The sequence below is a fragment of the Bemisia tabaci genome, chromosome 5, assembly GCF_918797505.1.
Source record: "Bemisia tabaci chromosome 5, PGI_BMITA_v3".
NCBI lineage: Eukaryota > Metazoa > Arthropoda > Insecta > Hemiptera > Aleyrodidae > Bemisia > Bemisia tabaci.
Window position 1 is genome coordinate 7,056,102 of NC_092797.1, and position 23,032 is coordinate 7,079,133.

Genomic DNA, 23,032 nt, shown 5'->3' on the forward strand with positions numbered 1-23,032 from the left:
CCGGACAAGGATTCGTTTTAGCACTCTTGTGTTCAATTTAACTGAGCCGGTGTATAATCCTGCAATTATCATTTTCTCCGATCTACTTTCTCCCACCAGGAAAAAAAATGCTCAAGAGCTTATTGTTAGCAGAGGACTTTCAAGTCTTACAGACTTGCATATGATTTAGGCTTGAATTTGAAGGAATTGAAAAGGAGGGAGATACAAGTTAGTACTTTTTTAATTTTGTTTATTTTAAATACTGGTATGAAAAACTTATAAACACACATAAAGTTAAAGCTAAAGATGCAACTTAAAATACCTGGACTAGATTGAAAAACTTAAATATTTACAGTAGAAAGTCAAAGGAAGCTACGATTCTTTGGATTTGGTCGATACTTCAGCTGTTTGTTCTTGAGCTTGAACAGTGGATTCAGTCTTTTTGAAAAAATTCTTGACAGGTTTTAATACCTTATTCTTTAGGAAAGGGAAAAACACCTTTTGGTTCCTCGTCAAGTTTCACTAATTGCAGTCTGAAAAAAAATTGCATAAAATTTAATCAGAGAATAATTTTTGAATTGGTTCAATTGGTCTTTTAGATACCAATCACAAGCAGAAGATCATTTAATTTCAATTAAACACTCACTAACTCAGCACAATAGTGCAAAAACTGCTCTATCGCAAGCATTGTATGATCCATTTAGAAATTTCATGGAAAGTAGAAAGTATTAAGTAGGAGCAACGTCAAAACTCAAAGTGATTTGGCATGACGCACGGTGGATCGAGTCATAGGGCAGGTCGGCCATGGCACATCACACGACTTGGTTTGCTCTGATACGTAGTGTTTTCGCTCATAAAGCAAAGAAATACATGATTCTTGTGTATTTTTTGTCGCAAATTTCATTTTTGATGACTGTTTTACTGATTATTGGGTTTAGATACGTATTTTGGCACAATTCCAGATAAATAGAGAGATATTGTTAAACAACAGATAAGTTTAAACTTTCTACACTCATTTCAATCGGAGTTTTAAGTGTTCAAGGGACTGTTCTCTCCGATAAAATGTTTAAATATCATATATAAAACGTTTATTACTCATATATTTTACCCTTCCCCCTCCTCTCCCCCAAAAAATGAATTAAAAGAAATCCGAAAATTTTGAGAGGAAAACAGAGGACCCCCTTTCCCCTTCATTCCTGAAGGGGCACCTCTTTAGCTTTCTTACAAAAGAAAATGATAAGGGGGAAAATATGAGAGAAAAGTAGATATTAAATACAGAGCTTCCATTATCAGAAATTGTCATAAATCTATTGGGAGGAAATGCCAACCGGCAAACGATTCGTACCAAGTGAGGCAATATTTCTCGAGTGTTGCCTGAGCCACTTTGGGAGGCTGTGTGCGCTGAATTGGGATGGAAAAATTGAAAACCAATACCCGTATCATCATAAAATATAACTCTTTGGGAAGACATCTACGTCAATGAAATGACTATTTGCGAGAAACGCCCATGTCCGACTTTTTGCAGGGTTCGATCCACCGTGTGACATCATTCATGCGGCATTTCGAGCAGTCCAAATTCAACCAGACAGGAAGAAATATGGTAGTGTGAAAAAGTTTTTTTTTTTTTTTTTACAAAAACCATCCTTTTGATGAAAAATGCAAGATAATTGATTGGGGGGGGGGGGAGGGAGAACCTAGAGATGCATAAATTGTATTAAGTCAAGCAGAACAGTTACATCTGTATTGCGGTGTTTCAAAATTTCATCCCCTATTTTATTTTTTAGATGGAAACCAACCAACTTACCTACTCGAAAGGCCACATTAATATTTATTTCTATCTCTCTCTTTGCTCTACTTTTTGAGGAAACTAGACGTTATAATTTAAAACCTTACCTTTTTGTTGTGATATTGTGCAAGGGCCCAAACGCTAATGCAACAACAGTGCATGCTAAGCAAATGACATTGTACGGCATACTAAAATCAGGCGTTGGCAAGGTTAAAATGAGAGACTCAGTTCGAAGCTGAACCAAGTAACCTTGTTGAGAGGCGTTCCAACTGCAAAATATAAAAAGCATTAATAATACATGATAGATAAATCAAAATTACCGAGGGACTATATTTAACTTGAGATCCTGAACTATTAACCATCCTGAGACTATTCCTGAAACTATATCCTGAATCCTGAAACTATTAACCATGATTCGTCCCTAAAATCTAGTTGAATTTTGCCAACACTATTTGACCATGCCATGACCACGAGTCTCGAAACACGACAGAGGGCCCTCAGTCTTTCAAATGAGAGTTACATTGATTCCACGGGAAAAAAATACCAAAATTGCTACATCTATAAATTCTACAAACATAATATTTTCGCTATTAATTTAATGCAAAAAAAATAGAAGAAAACTATGTGGGGGCAAATTTCCAATGTCTCCTCCTGAAAAAATCCTCAAAATTCCTATCAAAAATTCTCAAGCATTCATTGTCAGGTATGACAAATGAAATACAATATTTCCTGCCAGGTACGTTTGACTGAAATTTATTATTTTCAATAACAATTTTCCAAAATGCGCTTTAACCTTGGCTTTTTCTCCATTTTACACTTCAAGTTAAAAGCAAAACCAGTATTTTAAGTAGGTTTCTTCAGGTTACAGTTAGCATTAGGTGAAGGAATCTTATAAAATCAGTGAAGCAGGTAAAATGCCAAAAGAAAAAGTATCTGAGAAAGCTTAGTGAATAACCGCAGAAAAACTATACAATGAAGTTCTCAATCACAGTGTATCCAAATTCCTGCTCCAACTTTAGATTTTAATTAAAGGATTATAGTTTCATATTTTAACAGAATATTCTTGTGTGCACAAAAAAAAAAAAAAAAAAAAAAAACAGGAAATTTTGTGCAATAGCGATAATCCATCACCCTTTAAAAAATGTAATGTGACAGGAAGCCTGTAGAGGTTTAGACTGTCTGTCTATGAAAAGTATGTTACAAACTAAGTTGAGTGTGTGGTATTTTAGTGACAATTGGTAAGTGAATCTTTACCTGTCTGAGATCAACGATGCTTCCGGAGGTAACCCAGTGTAGTTCCTTCCCACAGGCAGCATGCATGTGATGACAGCGGAGCCAACATAGAATCCATGATTGGCATCTGGCGGGTATTCTTGCCACTTGAGAAAAATGTAATCGAATTCAAAATGGACTTCGATAGAGGTTCTAGCAGGTATTTCTAGAACGACCTCAAGGAAGTACGGTCTGACGCGCTCTTTGCCTGGGTGGTACCTTTTCTGAACTGTGAAGAAAAAGAAAAAAGGCATTGAATTTTATCTTTCTACCCATTGCAACGTTTCAAAATTTTTGCACTTCCCTAATTTTTTTAGAGAAGAATGAGACAATTGTGCTAGGTACTCAAAATTTTTGCAGATTTCTCTTCAAGCAAAGAAGAAAATTCACTAAAATATTTTTGAAATTACAGTGGTAAAAGATTAAAAAATCTAATAATCTAAATAATAATCTACCGATAAAAAATTTAAAATATATAGGTTATACTAATGTAAAGATAAATCCAATGATTTTTTGATAAAATTATATTTTTTTTCAACGTAGCCTGAGATGTTGCAAACTCAAAAACGTAGTTTCCACATTTAACCATCAAAGTATAAAATGAGGGAATTTTGTTGTCTCATCCCGCTTTGAGAAATGCAATATGAACAATGCATACCTCACACTGAATGTAATGTAAGTCTCTGGCAATGGTTTATTTCTTGGAAGAGAAAAAACAGACCGTTTCAATTGAACTTTTACATAAATTTTCTTCACTCATTCTAAAAAATCACGCAAAATTGCAAGAAAACATTTAATTGTTTCTCATGAGTAAAATAAAATAGAATCAGAGATTCTTAAACAGAGCAACTGAGGTACCCTACTATTGGATTCAGCCATCGATAATCGGCGGGAAGAGAAAAAAAAAACTAAACCATGCAAAAAACTCACTTGGATTAATATTTCTATTATTGGCGGTGACTTTCAATGTGTGATAGTAGATAGGCATGAACCATGGGATATTTTCCAAATAGATGATTTTCAGAGGAGTCCTGTGTTTGTTGTGAATTTTGGTCACAATTCGACCTCTTTCTTGACCGTATCCTGAAAGAAAAGAGTCTCTCATTACATATTTTCGAAAGAAGGAAACAGATGAAAACTAGAGGAGGAGAGGCAGAAAACACAGGCAAACTTTAAAAAAAAAAAATACTAGCTTTTTATAAGGAACGCCTCCAATTTATTAATCAGCGCATAGTCAAATTAGGTAAACAAAAAAAGAGAGCCATAGTAAAGTTTTTGAAACTGAGCAGGGCCAGTTTTTGAAGAACATTTCACACAAATAATTTCATAATTTGACGTTAATTGTGAGGACATCGGGATTCTGTTGGATATTTACATAGGTGCTTCATTTAAAAATGATGTGGAAAATATTATGATTTATCTTACCTGCTATATACCTGTTCACATACAGAGGTGGTGGATAACTTAAAGGAACTGAAGACAGTTTGCGATAATTGGCATTGATATTGAACAGTTTTTCTGCCGATGAGATATCGTAGACTGCAAACGTTGATTGATAACCTCCTCTCATACTAAGAGCCACTGAGTCAGGATTTGGTGTTAGATGAAATACTGGACCGGTCTGAAAGACAAAAGAAGAGGGGGAAAATCAACATAGCTATAGCCTTGGCAAGCAGATATTTCTAGCAAGGTAGTTACTGACACTCTTGCTTCCAAAGTTCACTCTTGAACTCTAGAAAAAGCTTCAATGATTCTTCAAACCTGCTTGCTTTGCAAAGACCCCCTGAAAGAAACAACTTAATAATTTAAAACATTGTCCAAAGAAGGTTTCAATTTAAGGACTTTGAAGGATGGCTCAAGTTCTATTTATGGACAATGTAGGGAAAACTTAATGTGCAAACTTTCTAACCGAAAACTTACCTCATTTGAGCTGATGTCGACATAAATGCGGCTTGATGATGCGAGAGGACATCCAGATCCCACTCCAACTCCAAAGAGTTTCCTGATGGACCAGTCTTGATTTATTGGCTCAACTATACTTAGGTCGTAAACTAATGAGACTGTCTGCCTTAATTCTATGACTGGATTTACACAATACTTTCCCTGAAAATGAAAGGAAAAAATGATATTACTCTTGATCGTCTGTAACAATTAAAGACAAAAAAAAAAAAAAAAAAAAAAAAAAGTACTGTCATTTAAAGAGATAGAGGTGAGGCTTTTATAACGGACCATCAAATTTTGACTAATTACCATGAAAAAATTTAAAGACAAAATAGAAACACAGTTATATTCAAGTATAGGCATTTGACCAAAATCCTGTATTTTTGGGTAAAGTTAGAACACTGGTACATGGAAAAGGATTACATGGATACATGGAAAAAGGCTCATTAGAAAACAGCAGCAGAGAAAATTTTTAAAATCGTTGATTTTTGTCGACTTGCTTACAATTTAGGACTACCAGCATAATCGAGGGTTTTTAAGAAGTATTATCCGGCACCAAAACTGGGCCATTGCATTTTATATTCCTGCATAAAATCAACTTTTTTGCTAGAGATAATCGGAAAATTTGCTTTAACTTACTGAGCATGTCTGTCTAAAATGCAGTCCTAGGGAATGATAATTCGTATTATGTACATATCCTGCATTCAAGAGGGTTGACAATCCTTTCTGAAAATAAAATATAAAATGACATAAATTAACTTGAGAAAGTCAACAATGTTGTATAGCAGTGGCAAGCGTACTTTGCAATATATCGATTGATCTCCCATTTAAACCTATAGAAAAGAATCAATAAACAGAGTGTTCGCAATGAATACCTCAATTATCGATTCTTTGCCATAGCTTCAAATCGGTAAATATCGATAATCGATTATTTGCGCCTCGCCACTGTTGTACATTCTATGTTTTGTGTGGAGTAAAAATGGACTGGAAGAGAAACAAGTAATTACACTTACGTCTCTGCTCTGTTTGTTAATTTAGACAATTCAATTGAGTGAGAAGCACCCATTGCTTCATAGGTAGAGGAAAGTGGTTTTTTTTTTTTTAGAAAAATAATCCATATTTCTACTTCACTTTATAAATCTTCTTTGTGAATACATCACTAAGCATAAAGCATTTCAACGATGAAACTCCCAAACCACATATCTCGTTTGAATGTGCTTTAAAATCTCTATTCTTCCTTCATTTTTTTAAAGGAGAACAAATCAACATTATTACTCATTTTCTTCTCTGTGAGAAAAGCAATCGCGGCAGTTTTTAAGAATTGCTGTTCAGTGGTTTTCCATTTAAGAAATAAAGTATAACAGGAAGTTTGCAACTTCGCAAAGCGAGATCCGTGATTTGGAAGTTTTACCATCAATTTGGATCTTTTGTCCAACTTTTTATGCTGAGGATCTATTTTTTGAACATGGGAATCTAAAAGAAAGTAGCTTATGCACACGAATTGTTATGGCCCCAGGATATTTTAACTTTGAGCTTTTCAATAAGTCAAACAGAAAAGTACAAAAGTAAAAATCAGTCGTAAACTCCCATACAGTAAAAGAAAATCTTCAAACCGTTGTTCTCAAAGCAGAGAACTTCAAAGGTGACTGCAGTTTTAGTAATTCATGGTTCATCAACTTATAATCATGATGAGCTTAACTGAGCAAATAAAAAGTAAGTTTAAATAATAATCAAACTAGTGTCTGTAAAATGGCTGGCTGCTGAAAAGCTTACCTTAGAATCACAGGGCAATAACTTCTTCAAGGGTGTCAGATTTTCAGTACAAACGATTTCTCTGGGAAGAGTTGCATAGCGTAGAAACGATGAGTTGACAGGGTTACTAATATCAGCTACTCCTACAGGTCGAAAGCTGAGCTCAGGGGTCATACTATTTGAAGTTTCAATAAAATTTAGGGAAGCGCAAAGCAGCCCCGAGAGAGCGCCTGCGAGTAATTTCCATTCCTTTTCAACACTGAAAATGAAGAGAATTTTGTTAAAATTCGAAGTATGAAAAATTCAATCAGAAACAAAGGAGAGTTTTTATGAACTTTAAAATTCTTTCAGGAAAACTGTTTTGTAAGATTCCTTGTTAGGTTAAAACTAGAAAAATGCTTTTCCAAAATGTTTACTCATTGATGTTAAACAATAAGTTCATTATGCTACTGTATTACTTGCTATTATTATTATTTTAAATTGTTAATTTTTTTCCTACGTATTTTGAGCTGGAATAGTAATGAAGGAATAACCAAAAGTTTTAAGGAGGATACTTTGGCAAATTTTCTGCTTTAAGAAGAAATAGGCGACATTAGTGGATAAACCAGTGGCGCAGCAGGGTGGACGGGTTCACTCTTGATAAAAGAGGGATAATGCTGTCGAGAGTCTGACTCACGGCTGACAATAGAAGGAGGTGTTGAAATCACCAGCATGCCTAAGAAAGCCTCCTTTTCAGCGTGGTCTAATCTATTTGCACTGACTATACAGAATATGAGAAACTATCTAGGAATACAGATATTTTAAAATTATATAAATTCATCTACTGCACAGTGGCCTGGAAGGGAAGACTGATATTCCCTCTCCTGCAGTTGATTACTAAGTGATGTCATTCCAGCTACAGTTCCTCATACTCTACTTCAAATATGTTTCCAACTTTTGGAGAAGAAATTCCGGAAGATAGGATTGAAATTTTGAGGCTAAGCTGAACAAAGTAAAAATAATAACTCACTTCTCTGTGTCTGGTTTGAACCAAACCCACAGTTCCGCTCCGGGTGGGGCTTCAACAACCGGATATCCCCAATTCTGGTACCGCCAAAGGCCCTGCGTTAGACTCACATGAAGCTCTTGAACATTGTGATACCCTAGAATCTCACCAAGTGAGCGAGGCCATAAATGAGTGTGGTCAACTGAAACAAAAAAAAATTATTCCATACGTAAACTTTGGAGGAATCATTATTAGCACGATGAAAGGGGAGTGACTGCAGGCATTGCCGCAGCAGGCCGATTATTGAAACCATGCAGACATGATGAGGCAAGTGATGGCTTGATGTGCTGACATAAAATTGCAATGATTCAAACTGAACCTCACCCGCTCTCACCCCTTCGATTTGTCACTCCTCTAATGTAAGGACATACTGCAATTTCCAAAGGAGCCCTGGTTTCCATATTAATCCAGGCTTTCTAGAGCTTTTGTGGAAATAAAGGTACACCTTAATATTGGTAGAGCCACAAATCGTCTTGTGCTGATGTATATTTTCTCCTGTTCAATTTTAAGGCTCTTTGACTTTCTTGCGACTGCAATCTGATCAACACTACACCAAGATTTTAATTCATAATAATGATGTAGCTTAAATTAAAAGAACATTTCTTTTCTGAGGATCAGTTCAGGATATGAACTGATGCGATGAGACTCGAGTTCTCACTTTGAACACGGCATACTCGTTTGGCGCTATGATCATCGGCAAATTCAATATTAACCTAGACACAAGGTCAGTGCTCTAACTCTGATCAAGACACACCAGACAGTACCCAAAGATAAGAGGAAATTGACTTACAAGTACTCTTGTCAAGGGTTGTATTCCACAGCGTCGTAAATTGAAAGTATGAGTATACATGACCACTCGACAACCGCTTTATTAATAGTTCTTCATGAAAACTGTCCGAGTATAAATTACTGAATGTATTGACTGAAAAGATCAGTTGAAACAGAATAGTGAAAAGGATGAACATATTTTAAAAACTGAGAGAGAACTTAAACAAACGGAAGATGAGTCTCATAGTTAGCTGGCCAGCTGAGGGTGGGATGTCTAATAGAGTTTTTACTTTAAAACCATCAACTTTAAAGCAAAATTTGGAAGAGTAAAACACAGAATACGTGGAAAAATCAGTCGATTACGGCCTCGAGGTGAAAAACTAAATTTTTAGGGCGTAAAAAATAATGAGTGCCGGGACACGAATGTAAACAAATGAAACTGCTTCATTTTTCTTTGGAGGTTATGTGTGTTTGATGTATGTCAGATGTTTTCGGAACAGATCGTATTCTAAAAGATCCGGAACCATCATTAAACAGCGGAATTCGTTCCGGGATCACTTCTTACCATTTATTTACCAATTGGACTCATCTATTATTATGAATCACTGAAATTAGCTTTTTTGAGCCAAATAGCGCCAAACAGGCGCGGCATGTTCATCTAATTTAACACAATGTATTTAGAGAAAATCCAAACAGGAAATCTCGAGCAATGTTCATGAAATTGCCCCATCATCCATACGAGTCGAGTCGCGGATATTCGGAACAGGCTCTAACGTTTCAACAATTTCATTTGTTCATCCAATTTGACACATTGTGTATTGAGTTTACACTCCCAGGACCATCCTCGGAAAATTTAGAGAAAATCCAAACGGGAAATCTCGAGCAATGTTGCCGCATTGTCCCACCATCCAATATTCGCGAGCCGCGTAACTTCAGGGCAGGCCCTGTCGTTTCATCAATTTCATTAGTTCATCTGATTTGATGGATTATTATTTGAGTATGGACTCCCAGGACCATCCTCGGAAAATTTCGAGAAAATCCAAACGGGAAAGCTCGAGCAATGTTGCCGCATTGCCCCATCATCCATAATTCGCGAGTCGCGTATATTCAGGTCAGGCTTTATTGTTTCATCAATTTCATTAGTTCATCCGATTCGATGGATTATTGTTTAGTATGACTGTATGAACTCCCAGGACCATCCTCGGAAAATTTCGAGAAAATCCAAACGGGAAAGCTCGAGCAATGTTGCCGCATTGCCCCATCATCCATACGAGTCGAGTCGCGGATATTCAGGACAGGCTCTAACGTTTCAACAATTTCATTAGTTCATCCGATTTGATTATTCTTATATTGAGTATACACTCCCAGGACCATCCTCGGAAAATTTCGAGAAAATCCAAACGGGAAAGCTCGAGCAATGTTGCCGCATTGCCCCATCATCCATACGAGTCGAGTCGCGGATATTCAGGTCAGGCTTTATTGTTTCATCAATTTCATTAGTTCATCCGATTCGATGATTAATGTTTATATGACTGTATGAACTCCCAGGACCATCCTCGGAAAATTTCGAGAAAATCCAAACGGGAAAGCTCGAGCAATGTTGCCGCATTGCCCCATCATCCATACGAGTCGAGTCGCGGATATTCAGAACAGGCTCTAACGTTTCAACAATTTTCATTTGTTCATCCGATTTGATTAATCTTATATTGAGTATACACTCCCAGGACCATCCTCGGACAATTTCGAGAAAATCCAAACGGGAAAGCTCGAGCAATGTTGCCGCATTGCCCCATCATCCATACGAGTCGAGTCGCGTATATTCAGGTCAGGCTTTATTGTTTCATCAATTTCATTAGTTCATCCGATTCGATGGATTATTCTTTATATGACTGTATGAACTCCCAGGACCATCCTCGGAAAATTTCGAGAAAATCCAAACGGGAAAGCTCGAGCAATGTTGCCGCATTGCCCCATCATCCATACGAGTCGAGTCGCGGATATTCGGAACAGGCTCTAACGTTTCAACAGTTTCATTCGTTCATCCGATTTGATTAATCTTATATTGAGTATACACTCCCAGGACCATCCTCGGAAAATTTCGAGAAAATCCAAACGGGAAAGCTCGAGCAATGTTGCCGCATTGCCCCATCATCCATACGAGTCGAGTCGCGGATATTCAGGACAGGCTCTAACGTTTCAACAATTTCATTAGTTCATCCGATTTGATTAATCTTATATTGATGTATGACACTCCCAGGACCATCCTCGGACAATTAAGAGAAAATCCAAACGGGAAAGCTCGAGCAATGTTGCCGCATTGCCCCATCATCCATACGAGTCGAGTCGCGGATATTCGGAACAGGCTCTAACGTTGCAACAATTTTATTTGTTCATCCGATTTGATTAACCTTATATTGAGTATACACTCCCAGGACCATCCTCAGACATTCAAGAGAAAATCCAAACGGGAAAGCTCGAGCAATGTTGCCGCATTGCCCCATCATCCATACGAGTCGAGTCGCGGATATTCAGAACAGGCTCTAACGTTGCAACAATTTTATTTGTTCATCCGATTTGATTAATCTTATATTGAATATACACTCTCAGGACCATCCTCGGACAATTAAGAGAAAATTCAAACTGGAAATCTCTAGCAATATTGCCGAAATTCCCAATCATCCATCACTCGCGAGTCGCGTAAATTCAGAACAGGCGCGGACGATTCCACATTTTCATTTCCTTATCCGATTTGATTCATCTTATATTGAGCATATACACTCCAGGTAAAATCCTCGGGAAATTTAGAGAAAATCCAAGGGGAAAATCTCGAGCAATGTTACTGTCTTCCCAGACGAGCGAAAATCCATAATTTGGTGTAGATATGAAAAAGGCTAAGTCGTTGAGTCAATTTCTTGTGTTCATCTCTCTTGACAGTATGTTTCAGGAGGAACGCCTCCTGGGACCCTTCTCTAATTTTTGACCTGTGTCTTTCTGCCTCATGCAACTGCCATTTTAAAAGCAACCTCCAAGGAGATAGTCATTGGTGGTGGCCTTGAAACAATAATGGAATACATAACGCATTCATACCCTTTAATGTTGCTGAGCAGTGTAGCGAAGTGTAAGAGGCTATGAAAGAGCTTTGCTACCATCAATAAGTAATCTGGCTGTCAGGGAACTTTTGAGATATCGCTCATAATAATAAACATCATTATCATCATTCACCTGTTGCAGTTTCTGGAGTGGTTATTAATCGATATCATCTTCATTTAAGTTTTTCATTTGATTTCCAACGAGCCTTTACTTTACAGAGTAACCATTACTTTCATTTTTGTTTAGGTAACAGTCTACCACATGCTGAAGCTTCTTTTAACAAATCCAGATGTTTTGGTTACTAAAAAAACTCTTGTATCAGAGTACTAAGAAGAAATGGTGTTTCAAGATCCAACTGCGTTCATGGAAAAGTTATTAACAAATCCTTGACCAGCCACCATAGGCCTGTCCAAACTGAAACTGATTGTAAGTATTTCATTCAACTTTTAATACCCTTCGTGAGCTACCGCTTCATTATTACCAAACTTGCATTTTCAGGGCTGGCGTTAAAAAATTTACATTTTCATTGTAACTTTTGAATTAATAATTTCAGAGAAAGGCCATCTCCTTTTTTTTAAATGTTTCAGAAAAGCCAAAAAACTGCTCGGAAAGTGAATATTTAAGTAGTGAAATCTCGAGACTGAAGGTTTGATACTGTGTATGATAGTAATGAGTAAATCCAGAGCAAAACCAGAAATTTAAATGAATACTGGAACTGAAAGATTAACATGGGGATGGCCCCTTTTTTATATTATAATTGCAGTTTTCCATGTATAATTCTACAATCTTCGCATAAATATAAGGACTTTTCTATTGTGCTGAGATCTTTCCTGAAAAATATTATTACCGTGTCGTGTTTTTTCTGTGCCAGTGCCAGTGGAACACACATTATTTTGTGACAAAGCACATGTGAAATCAAATTCAAAAGGCAACATTTTCACTTAGTTGCTTTGTGTTGTTAGGACTACTGAACAGTTCTCTGTCTAACTAAGAATGATGGGCAAATCTAAGGAATACAGTAGCTTGTCAGTAAAGATAGAAAGTGTATTTTAAGGTGATTCAATGGACGCCATATTTTGTGTCAGAACGGCATGCAATACATTGCATCAATTGGTTCCATTTTTTCAGCTACTCGTCATTTTTCTCCAATTTTGAGATTGCAATTCTGTTGTCAGGAGACTAAAGCACTTGCTTACCAATTTTAACAAATAAATTCAACATAATAGAGGCGTGGTTTTTTCAGAGAGAAAACATCGCATTCGATACCGATATCAAAACTGCACTCGAATGTGAGATTTTCTCTCTAAAAAAACCACGCCTTTATTACGTTGAATTTCTTTGTTAAAATTGGTGAGTGCTTTAGTCTCCTGACAACAGAATTGCGATCTCAAAATTGGAGAAAAATGACGAGTAGCTGAAAAAATGGAACCAATTGATGCGATATATCGCATGTCGTTCTGACACAAAATATGGCGTCCATCGAATCACCTTAACAACACTTCAGGTTGACTTCTGGTCTTTCTGGAGATGGCTCTTTTTCGAAATTATTAAAAAATTGGACCCCCTTGAATGATGTCTCGCAAGAAAACCAGTTGTAAGCTTTTAGGGACTGGTTTGCGTATCCATTAAGAGTAGATTCCTTTAGGAAAGTAAGTTTGTCAAATTTTAAAGATGGCTCCTTTCCGATATTATCAAGTATTTAAAAATCCCCAATTATGTATTTTTTTTAAAAAGAGAACCAATTAAAGTACCTCTTTAAAACTGTCTGTGAATATTTATGAATGAGTATGGGAAATTTACAGAAAATGTAAAAAAAAAACTGTACTTGGGCTAGTTTCCTCTAAAAAAAAAGGGAAACAAGAATGGAGATTAAAAATGCTAAAGAAACAATCACCAAATTCAAGTATGAAATTGGTAAACTTCAAAGTGATAAACCAGCTGAGGCAACTGTAAATAATGCATTATAAAAAACTTTCTGTAAATAAAGTTCCTACTTTTGTATAAACTCAGCTTCCTCAAGATTCTTTTATGTTAATTTTTTCCCTTAATCATCATAAAGAATAATGCCTCATTTAAATTCTCTGGTATTACCGTATTGAAGTAAAATTGAGGGGCTTGGAGGTCAAGGCGCATTAGTGCAGTTTTTAAAAGTTGAGATATTAACGATTTCAAGTGAAACTAGTCTTGATGCATATTCTGTGAAAAATTTGCTCCCAAATTCCTATTTTTAAACATCAAAAAGTCAGTTTGAACTTTCTTTCTGCCTTGAGGATCCATGTAATTTCGAAACTTCTAACAAGTACATTTTCAAAAAGCAAAAACTGCACTTATGTGCCTTGTGCTTCAAGCCCCTCATTTGTCATAATCAAAAAGGAATTGGTCCCAGGTGATCAATGGACACCTCTTAAACTATTTTCTTTGAAACAAGCAGAATTATATTTTGTAATGGACCAGTAAACAAGGCAAAAATTGAAGCGTTCTGATACATGGCTCTTAACCAAAACATGTTAAACACTACTTGCAAAAAGGGATTTACTGAAATCAACTCCAAACTAAGATATCAACGTTTTTAGTTTACATTGGTTACAAGAATTTTGAATTCCCCCCTCACAAGAAAAACAATGGTCTACTTGAATCAAATCGCACATACCACAACAGTTTCGGCAGGCTTCTTAATCAAGCCATGTTCCTTCCTGCCTTGGGTTGTTCTAGGTGATAACTACGTGTAACAGCTGAGCCAAAGATCCAAAATCAAGGTTGCCTTCTTTTCATACCGCAGAGACTGTTACAGTAACCCTTACTGCGCAATTTGTCTCAACTAGACTTTAATTTTTCCATGAGCGCAAGGTTTGAATTCACACGTCAAAAAATGTTAAACAGCTTAATTAGAGTTACTTTCATCAATTTCTGTTGCACAAATCGTGTTCTTGGTAAAATTCTCGTTATGACATGTATCAGAATGTGTTAATTTGTACCTTCTAAATACTGGTCCATTAGTGAACTTGCGGGAAATTATGAATTTACTGATATTCAACTTAACATGGCAGCATACCACTGTGACCGCCCCTTCTTGATCCGCCAATGCTTCAAGTTTTGAAAAGCTCAAAAAGTTAGCGATTAAAACTGTTGTCAACTTTCAGTTCAATATAAGTTGATTGAAGCTAACTGGTTTACATTTACCAAACAGGTTAAGTGTGATCAAAATCAACACAATTTCAATTCTATTTTCCTCAATAAATAGTACCTTGTAGAGCCACCCTCCTACAAAATGCTCTTCAATTTTTACTCACCTCCTCCCATCCAAAACAAAATCGAATTCAAGAAACACAAATTAAATAAAATTGCATAATTTTTTGACATTTAATTTAGTATAACAATATTAAATGATACCTCAATAATTAAATTAACAAATCAAAAATACATCATCAACATCTCATAGAATGATCTGACAAAGGCAGTGGTAGGTGGCATTGCTGTGGAATGAACTTCGGGAAAATAATTATGAGTTGTCATAGTGGCTTGGAGCATAGAGAGATTTTTTTCAATGAACATAAGAATTATATACTAATACTGCAGCACAAGAGTTTTTGAAAAAATATGATTATTCTCGTTCATAACAGAGTCATTTTAAATCAAGTGAAATCAGCCGCTCATAGGCATAACGGTAAATAGGTTTAGCATCTTATGACTTTAAGTTCCAAACTATTGAAATTTTTTCTTTGATCTTTTGTTTGAGATTAACTGCTAAGGCTTGTGGAGAAAAGCTAATGGTTTTTAAGGGGTCCAGGGGCTGGACGAAACAGCAAAAAAAACAACATCTCTGAACTTGCCTGCGTTTAGTGTTTGGTCTGGCCTATTTGACTTATAAGGGGGGCTTAGAAGTGACTAATTTCAAATTAGATGCAGTTTACAGCGATAAAAAATTTAGGCACAGCTGATTGACATAATGCAAAATTATGAATCCTGCATTAGATTTTTGTAGTTTTTTCCAACAAACCTTGTCAATTGTAAAGTTGAGTTGGAGCTAGTAAGAATGTAATTATTACAACTATTAAAACAGCAACTCTTGAAAAAGTCACTATCAGCTGGAAGATGCTACTACAGATTTTCAAATTAACACGTTGACTGCCACGCCGGTCGTATCGACCGGCCTCGAAGGGTTCTGCCGGGCCACGCCGGTCGTTTCGACCGGGACCCGCTCGCTCGCATTACTAGGCTACTGTGAGGCCAGCGACCGGCGGAGCCGTGTATACGCTTATGGCTCACGACCGGCATGGCCCCAGCAAGAGAATGCACCACTGAATTTTTTTTTTTTTGTTTTTTGTTTTTTTTGGGGGGGATTTTTATTTTTTTCATTTTCATGGATCTTTTTCTTTATCATCTTTATTTATTAATACAATAAAATTACAATAGTGTTGTTTTCTTTGCTTAATTTTAGTTACAAACCTTAGAAATTGTACGCATTTTGAAAAATAAATTAAAGAAGGGGAATAAAAATTGGGAGGGGGGGGGGATTTTTTCTCTTTCAACTTTAATTTTCTTTTTCGCCATTTTTTTTTGTTTTAATAAATTAGAATATAATTACAATCGTTGGTTTTTTACCTCAATATTAATTTTAGACCTTTAAATTTTGGCTTAACTTTAAAAATAAATTTTAAAAAAAGGAGGAACAATTTTTTAGGAAGGGGGGAGGTAGGGGTAAAAAGGTAAAATACAGGGTGTTCGAAAAGTCCCCTCCCCTCTCCTAACTTTTGACCTAATTGAGGTAGAGATTTGAAACTTGGAGGGTGTTCCTAGATCAAAGGGAGCTACTTTTTGAACCCCCCCCCAAAAAAAAAAAAATTTGGGGGCCCCCCTTGGGGAGGGGGGGGGGGTTACGGACCCTAACTTTTTTTTTCAAATGGGAAGACCCCCTTTGTGATACCTCGTTCGAAAGAACATAAAAAAAGAAATTTTTTCGCGCAAATCCGAAGTCATTATCTCAAACCGTTTCAAAATGGCGGCCGATCAAAGTTTAAAATGGCGGCCGGTCAAAGTTCAAAATGGCCGAAAATTTGACAAACTCGATTTTTTGCCAATGGATTCACCTGAAATTCGGTATCTTGGGGTATTTTGGCACGAGAAAAACGAATTTGACGTTAGAGTTTTAAAAAAAACCCTAATTTTTCAAAATGGCCGCCGATTAAAGTTCAAAATGGTCAACAATTGGCAACCTCGACTTTTTGCCGATGGATTCGCCTGAAACTCGGTGTTGGGGGGTATCTGGGTTTGTCTCCTACCCAGTTTTACCTTTCCTTACCATTAATTCCATGCCGTTCAAGGTTGTAGGTTGACTGCGCGCGAGTTACGCAACGTTGCTGATTCTCAAGGAACATACGACCGGCCGGACGACCGGCGTGGCCTCCGGTGCATTATTTTTCACAGGAGGCCATACCGGTCGTAACGACCGGCGGCTTCAGGCTGAAAGCTGAAAGAATATTACGAAGGTCTATGAAGTTTAGGTTTGATATAGTCAATTCTAAAAAAAATACCAAAAAGAAAAGGCTAAGGCGCCGGGGGAAATAAGTACCTAAAACACCGTGGCAGTCAACGTGTTAACCTATTTTAGAGAACTTTCTTATGGAAAAGACTAAACTAGAATTTGTACATAACACACTCGAAATGGGGAATAGTAAATTGTTTGAGTTCCAACCAATTCATAAACTAACAAAATTGTTTATGCATGTGCTTAAATAAAGCATTCATTGGGGAGACATCAACAATGTTTTCAGAGGCTTTGGCTACACCCTCATGCTACTGTTTTATTACAGCTAAAGCGAATTTCAGCTCATGCTTTATGGAAGACTTTACTTTAAGACAACAAATTTGGAAAATTTATGTTCAATAAATGAGTTGAGAAAGTGCCACCATCATACTTTTTCAATACATAACTAGTTGTCAAGATATCAGCTAGAGTCCCTTTTGAGGAAAACCATTCTCAAGAAAGAATTAAAAGGGCACTAGAATTGATTGGCACCAAATAACAGCAGAATTTGTTCCTCTCCACTATCAGGAGCCAACTTCTTCCAGATAATCTCCTGATATTTTACCTAAAAATAAGAAGAGAAGAGAAATAGTTAGAATTCATTCAACAGAAGTTGCTTCAAAAGCAAAAAATTAGAATACCTGAAGCGACCCTGCATGGGGAACCAAAGATATTCTGAACCGCCTATATTTCATTACTATTCAATATTATATTCTTTGCGACTTTCTGAGCACAATGAATTTTTAAACTTAAAATTTCATTGTGCCAAGGTCGAGATAAGCGGGTCTGAGAAAATAATTTTTTAGCCTTCATACAAGTGTTTTACAATGGAGCTGTGGGATTCCTGGTCTGTGTGTAAAGTTGATGCGCCTCACTCTGTTTTTATTTGGAAAATTTGACTATTTTTGTCTTATCTTCCTGGCCAGCAAGGAAACAAAAGCTCTCCTTGAAGACCAGTCGGGTATATCATCTTATCTACTTAAAATTGCATGAATAAATGCAGAAAAATTCATTGTTTGGCCCTGCTTTTCTCGAGCCTGGCACATAGAAAGTTTGAGTGTGAGAGCTTATTGTGCCCAAGAGGTTGTAAGGAACATTATATCAAAAAGCAGAATTTAGCAGATGCTGAGGTACTTGGTTTTCTAGATAAGAGCCCTTTTGACACTGAATTTGCAAGTCAATGTTGAGGTTCTGCTTTGTTTCATTTAGTTTTAATTGTAAAGACATAACGACGGTGAAAGTCGGCAATCTCATAACTTGGTTTGCGACATCGTAGACTTACTGTCATACTTTATTTTTTAAACGGAAAACTACTCAATGGCAATTCCTTAAAACTTTCCGTGATTTTTTTTCTCTGTGCAAAGAAAATTCTACAAAAACTTCAAGGAATGATGTCAATTTGTTCTCCTTTAAAAAAATAACATAGATGCGGAGATTTTCAGATGCCGCAAACGAGATACGTGATTGCGGACTTACGTTGTTGATAAGCTTTGAATTGAGTATTGACACCAATACTGACTTTGATGGATCTATACCTCTAGAGGAAAATCAAAAGAAATTAGTGAGTGTCTTCACAAAATAATCAATTGATTAATAGAATTGCTTCACTACTCTTGAGGCAGGGAAGTAGATAGCATTTTAAGAACTCTGAAAAATTACTTGCAACGAAGGAATAAATGCAAGAACCTAAAACCCTCATTTGAGCTGCATACTCATTTTGAATAAAGATCTATGAAAACAAACTAAAATAGAGGAGAAAGAGGCTAAAAAATATTTACTGGAGGAGAAGAACCTCAAGAAAACATGAGGTCAATTTCAAGAATTTAGGAAAAAACCAGAGGAACTCAGCTGCTCTGTGCCCCTGCCTGCCTGTACTGACAAGGGGAACTTACGGACCAATTCTAGAGGTCAATTAGAGCCGTTTTCCCGAATGCGCAATAGGAAGGGCGTAAAAAATTCCCAAAAGTTGCGTTTTCGTTTTTTTGCGTTTGCGTGTGATTTGGTCGTGCGGCGCGTGGCAACACTGAAGCAGCCTCTTGTACCGCTGTATCGCACACCCGTTTCAGTGGAGGCCGGAGCCCTACTGCACAGGTGCTGGATCCATGATTGTGAAGTCCCGGGTTCGATTCCCGAGTAAACTGATTACTTTTTATTTTCTGCATGATCACGTAACATTTTATTTTTAATTCTTCATCCGTATTTATAAATCAAGCAGTCCCGATCACTATCCCATCCCTCAATTTACGTACATCCCCCCCCCCCTATTTACTCACATTGACCACCAATAACCGTATGAAACTTCACCAAAGTAATGTGTTTCTTGGCGGCCCTCGCATGCACACGGGTTTAGGGTTGCTCTTCGATTTATTTACACATTACATATTTTTCCAGGAAAACATTGGGAGATAATGTATTAACAAATGAGGTTTTCTTTTGCTTTTTAATTCATTAATTTAGGTCCATGAAGTTTCATACGGTTATTGATGGTCAATGTGAGTAAATAGGGGGGGGAAGGGGGGGATGTATGTAAATTGAGGGATGGGATAGTGATCGGGACTGCTTGATTTATAAATACGGATGAAGAATTAAAAATAAAATGTTACGTGATCATGCAGAAAATAAAAAGTAATCAGTTCACTCGGGAATCGAACCCGGGACTTCATAATCATGGATCCAGCACCTGTGCAGTAGGGCTCCGGACTCCGCTGAAACGGGTGTGCGATACAGCGGTACAAGAGGCTGCTTCAGTGTTGCCACGCGCCGCACGACCAAATCACACGCCGAAAACGCAACTTTTGGGAATTTTTTACGCCCTTCCTATTGCGCATTCGGGAAAACGGCTCAACTTGACCTCTAGAATTGGTCCATAGAGTCTGCAAAAAAAAATTCAGCCCAATCGGAGGCGGCAGGTCCGTAAGTTCCCCTTGTGAATCATTGTCCTCTTCTGCCGTGCTAAGGAAGAACGCTGTTTGAACATTCCAGAGCTGCCAAATTTACTTCAATAAAATGATTATTTTTTAGGGAAGTTACGAATAGTTTTCTTTTAAATTTTCAGAATCTGTAGGTGAAATTAGGTACGAATATTGTCTGAAAAAAATTGGGAGAAAAATAGTCATAAGTTTACCAGAAAATTCGCGTTTTATGAAAGGAAATTTGGCAACGCCTAAAGGTTTATGCAACTTTCTTCCTTAGCAAGGCAGTCTTGATGTGTGAGACTACCAATAATTAGCCATTAATTCTTCAAGTTCAAAACCCACAATCATCGAGAAGATAATTCTTGCATATTACAAGCTGGCTATCAAAATTACTATATCGGCTAGATTGCCGATTAGCTTTGTCAAATCCGTGCTTCCCTCCTTGATCACAATTCGAAGTGTTAGATGGGTCAGTTGCGCTAGTCTCAGAATTGTATTTTGATGACATCAGATTACAGATCAGCAAAAAATGACAAGATCTGTCTAAAACCCAAATTTTCTTGTCCAATACCAGCGGAGATATCCCTCTTCAAATAGCATGGCGTATGACTTCATCCATCACGGTAGTGCATACTATAGTTTCTTCCACCTTGGTTTCATCCGTGATTTAAGTAGAGCTACCAATACAAATCGACGGTGAAAGTCGGCAATCACATAACTCGGAAAACGCGATTTTTCAGGAGAGGGAAAAAACTCTCTACATTCCTCATCTTTAAAGGTAGAGGGGAAATAATTCTTGAAGACAGCAAGGATAAGATGCTTTATAAGACTCTATCATCATTTTAAATAATATTCTCGTCTGTCAGGAGAAATGGCCGAAAAACCGAGTTATGTGTTTGTGGAACTAAGGTCCAACACTGAATTCCGAGATACGTGGTTGGCGAATTACTGTTTCAAACCTATTCTTTGCCGATGTTGACTGAGTACAGACTCAATATAGAGTTTAACAGGATTGTGTGCTCTAATTTGCCTCAAAAAAGGTTCAATTAGTCCCACAGCATGGATGGAACATCCTGCGTTGCGAATAATATGGATTATTGGATGCAATAAAAAAACACAGACCTCATGGTTGTACTGTACAAAATTGAAAGGATAGAAAAGGAACAGGCACCTCCAAAAAAGTATTATTCTTGATTGAATCTTCTTCTGTGCCGTCCCTAAGTAATCAAGCGCCTTCAAATACGGACGTATGCAACACTGATATCAGAAGTTTACTCCTATTTCATCTACAACAGCATTATTTAGCGGCCGACTGTCATATCACTCAAGAAAACGTGACTGACTCTACGTCCATTTTATTTCTTGAGGCTTGACGATCTGAGTTTTTACAGTAGCTTTAAGTACTCTCTTACTTTAAAACTACCCTGAAAGTTCCTTTTAAAATAATGCTTAATTAGTTGCAAACCTTAAAAGAAGGCCAACAAATTTATTCTACCATTTTAGGAAATTTGCATGTGAACTGGTACCTACCTACTTAGGAAAAGGGACCATACCTACTCGAATTACCTGGCTTTTGGATCAATTTGTGGGTTTATTACTTCATTCTCCACCGAGGAGACTATTTCATGTGACTACATATTTTATGGCTCTTTATTTTCCCATTGATAACTTTTGGGGGGAAAAGTATTTAGGTACTTTTTATCCTCATTATTAAAATAATGCTTCTCTATAGTTCAATGACATAAAATAAAAGAAAAATTACCATCTCTTCGAAAAATATCAAAGATACTTACCAGAAATGGTAGGGCCGCTACTAAGAAAGAAAAAAAAATACTTAAATGTGATGGTTCTCAGCATGCAAACTGCTGAGCTTCATCTATAGAAAATGAGGCGCGGAGTGCACGAAAGGAAATTCTAGATCATGGTAGTTCAGAATCTTCCCATAATATTTCATTCATTGTAAGGAAATTGAATGCATGCATTTCATTGAAACCTTGACTGAATTTTCTTCATGATTCAGTATTGTTCCAAAAAAAAAATTCTGGAAAAATCACCCATCCCTCTTCATTGAGACATAAATTAGAGATGGATTATTAAACATCGCAACCAAGAAGAGAATTCAGGGTTGCGAGCCAAATTATTTTTTCCATTCCGACTTTCCCTGACTTTCAATTCCCTGACTTTTAGTATGGATCTGACGCAGTCTGTTAAAGTGAAATTGATCCAGTTGATCCCGCAACGCGAGCCCAAGACCGCCCGCGCCTAATTCCACGAAAAATCAGAAAAATCCCTGACCAAAACCGAAATTCCCTGACTTTTCCCGGTTGATTTTTTTTCCCTGACTTTTCCCAGTTTTCCTGGTCGCTGGCAACCCTGAGTGATGTTCTCACATCCAGCGCCTCAATTAGAAACAGACGTGAAGGTCTGGATGGCTACTGATATTGTACAGCTCTCTAAAAATGCCATAGTACTTTCATGTTACAGGGTCATCACACTTGTTTTACTGGCTAGTGGTACGGAAAGTCTTCCACTGATCGATCAACTTGATCCCTAAACAAAGCATTTCAATTCTTTTCCTTATTTGAGTCGGTTCATTCATTTGAAAATTTAAAGAAATAAAGTAAGAAACTAAAATAGTTAGGTAGATGATAAAAACTAACCCTAGAAGTTGCACTTCTTACCTACCATTTTCTCAAGGTTCTAGCATCTTAATCTTACTTCCTGATTCTATAACTCTGAAAACGTTGATGACATGACCATTCAAAATTATGTTTTATTTTCTATAAAGAGCAATCAATGATATAAACATCAAACTTTGAGAATATTTTTTTCTTTGACAGGCATGTTCTTAAAAAATTTAGAGTAAAAATGTCCAGTTGGTCTTATTTTTGAAAAGTAAGTCAGTGCAAAATGTCGACTTTCAATGTTGCAGACTTATTTTATACGTCCATTGTCATTAT

The 23,032-nt window shown here is 36.9% G+C and overlaps 1 protein-coding gene across 1 annotated transcript; it reads right to left on the reverse strand.

Moving 5' to 3' along the window:
* Positions 1 to 212: 212 nt before the first annotated feature.
* Positions 213 to 8,996, reverse strand: PIG-T (phosphatidylinositol glycan anchor biosynthesis class T). Its single transcript, XM_019048305.2, has 10 exons — positions 8,566 to 8,996; positions 7,740 to 7,917; positions 6,752 to 6,989; positions 5,618 to 5,704; positions 4,958 to 5,140; positions 4,463 to 4,658; positions 3,968 to 4,120; positions 3,020 to 3,266; positions 1,873 to 2,034; positions 213 to 512 (listed from the first exon to the last, which is right to left on the reverse strand). Exons 1-10 carry the CDS (start codon positions 8,738 to 8,740, stop codon positions 452 to 454), a joined length of 1,680 nt encoding a protein of 559 aa, XP_018903850.2. The 5' UTR covers positions 8,741 to 8,996; the 3' UTR covers positions 213 to 451.
* Positions 8,997 to 23,032: the final 14,036 nt, after the last annotated feature.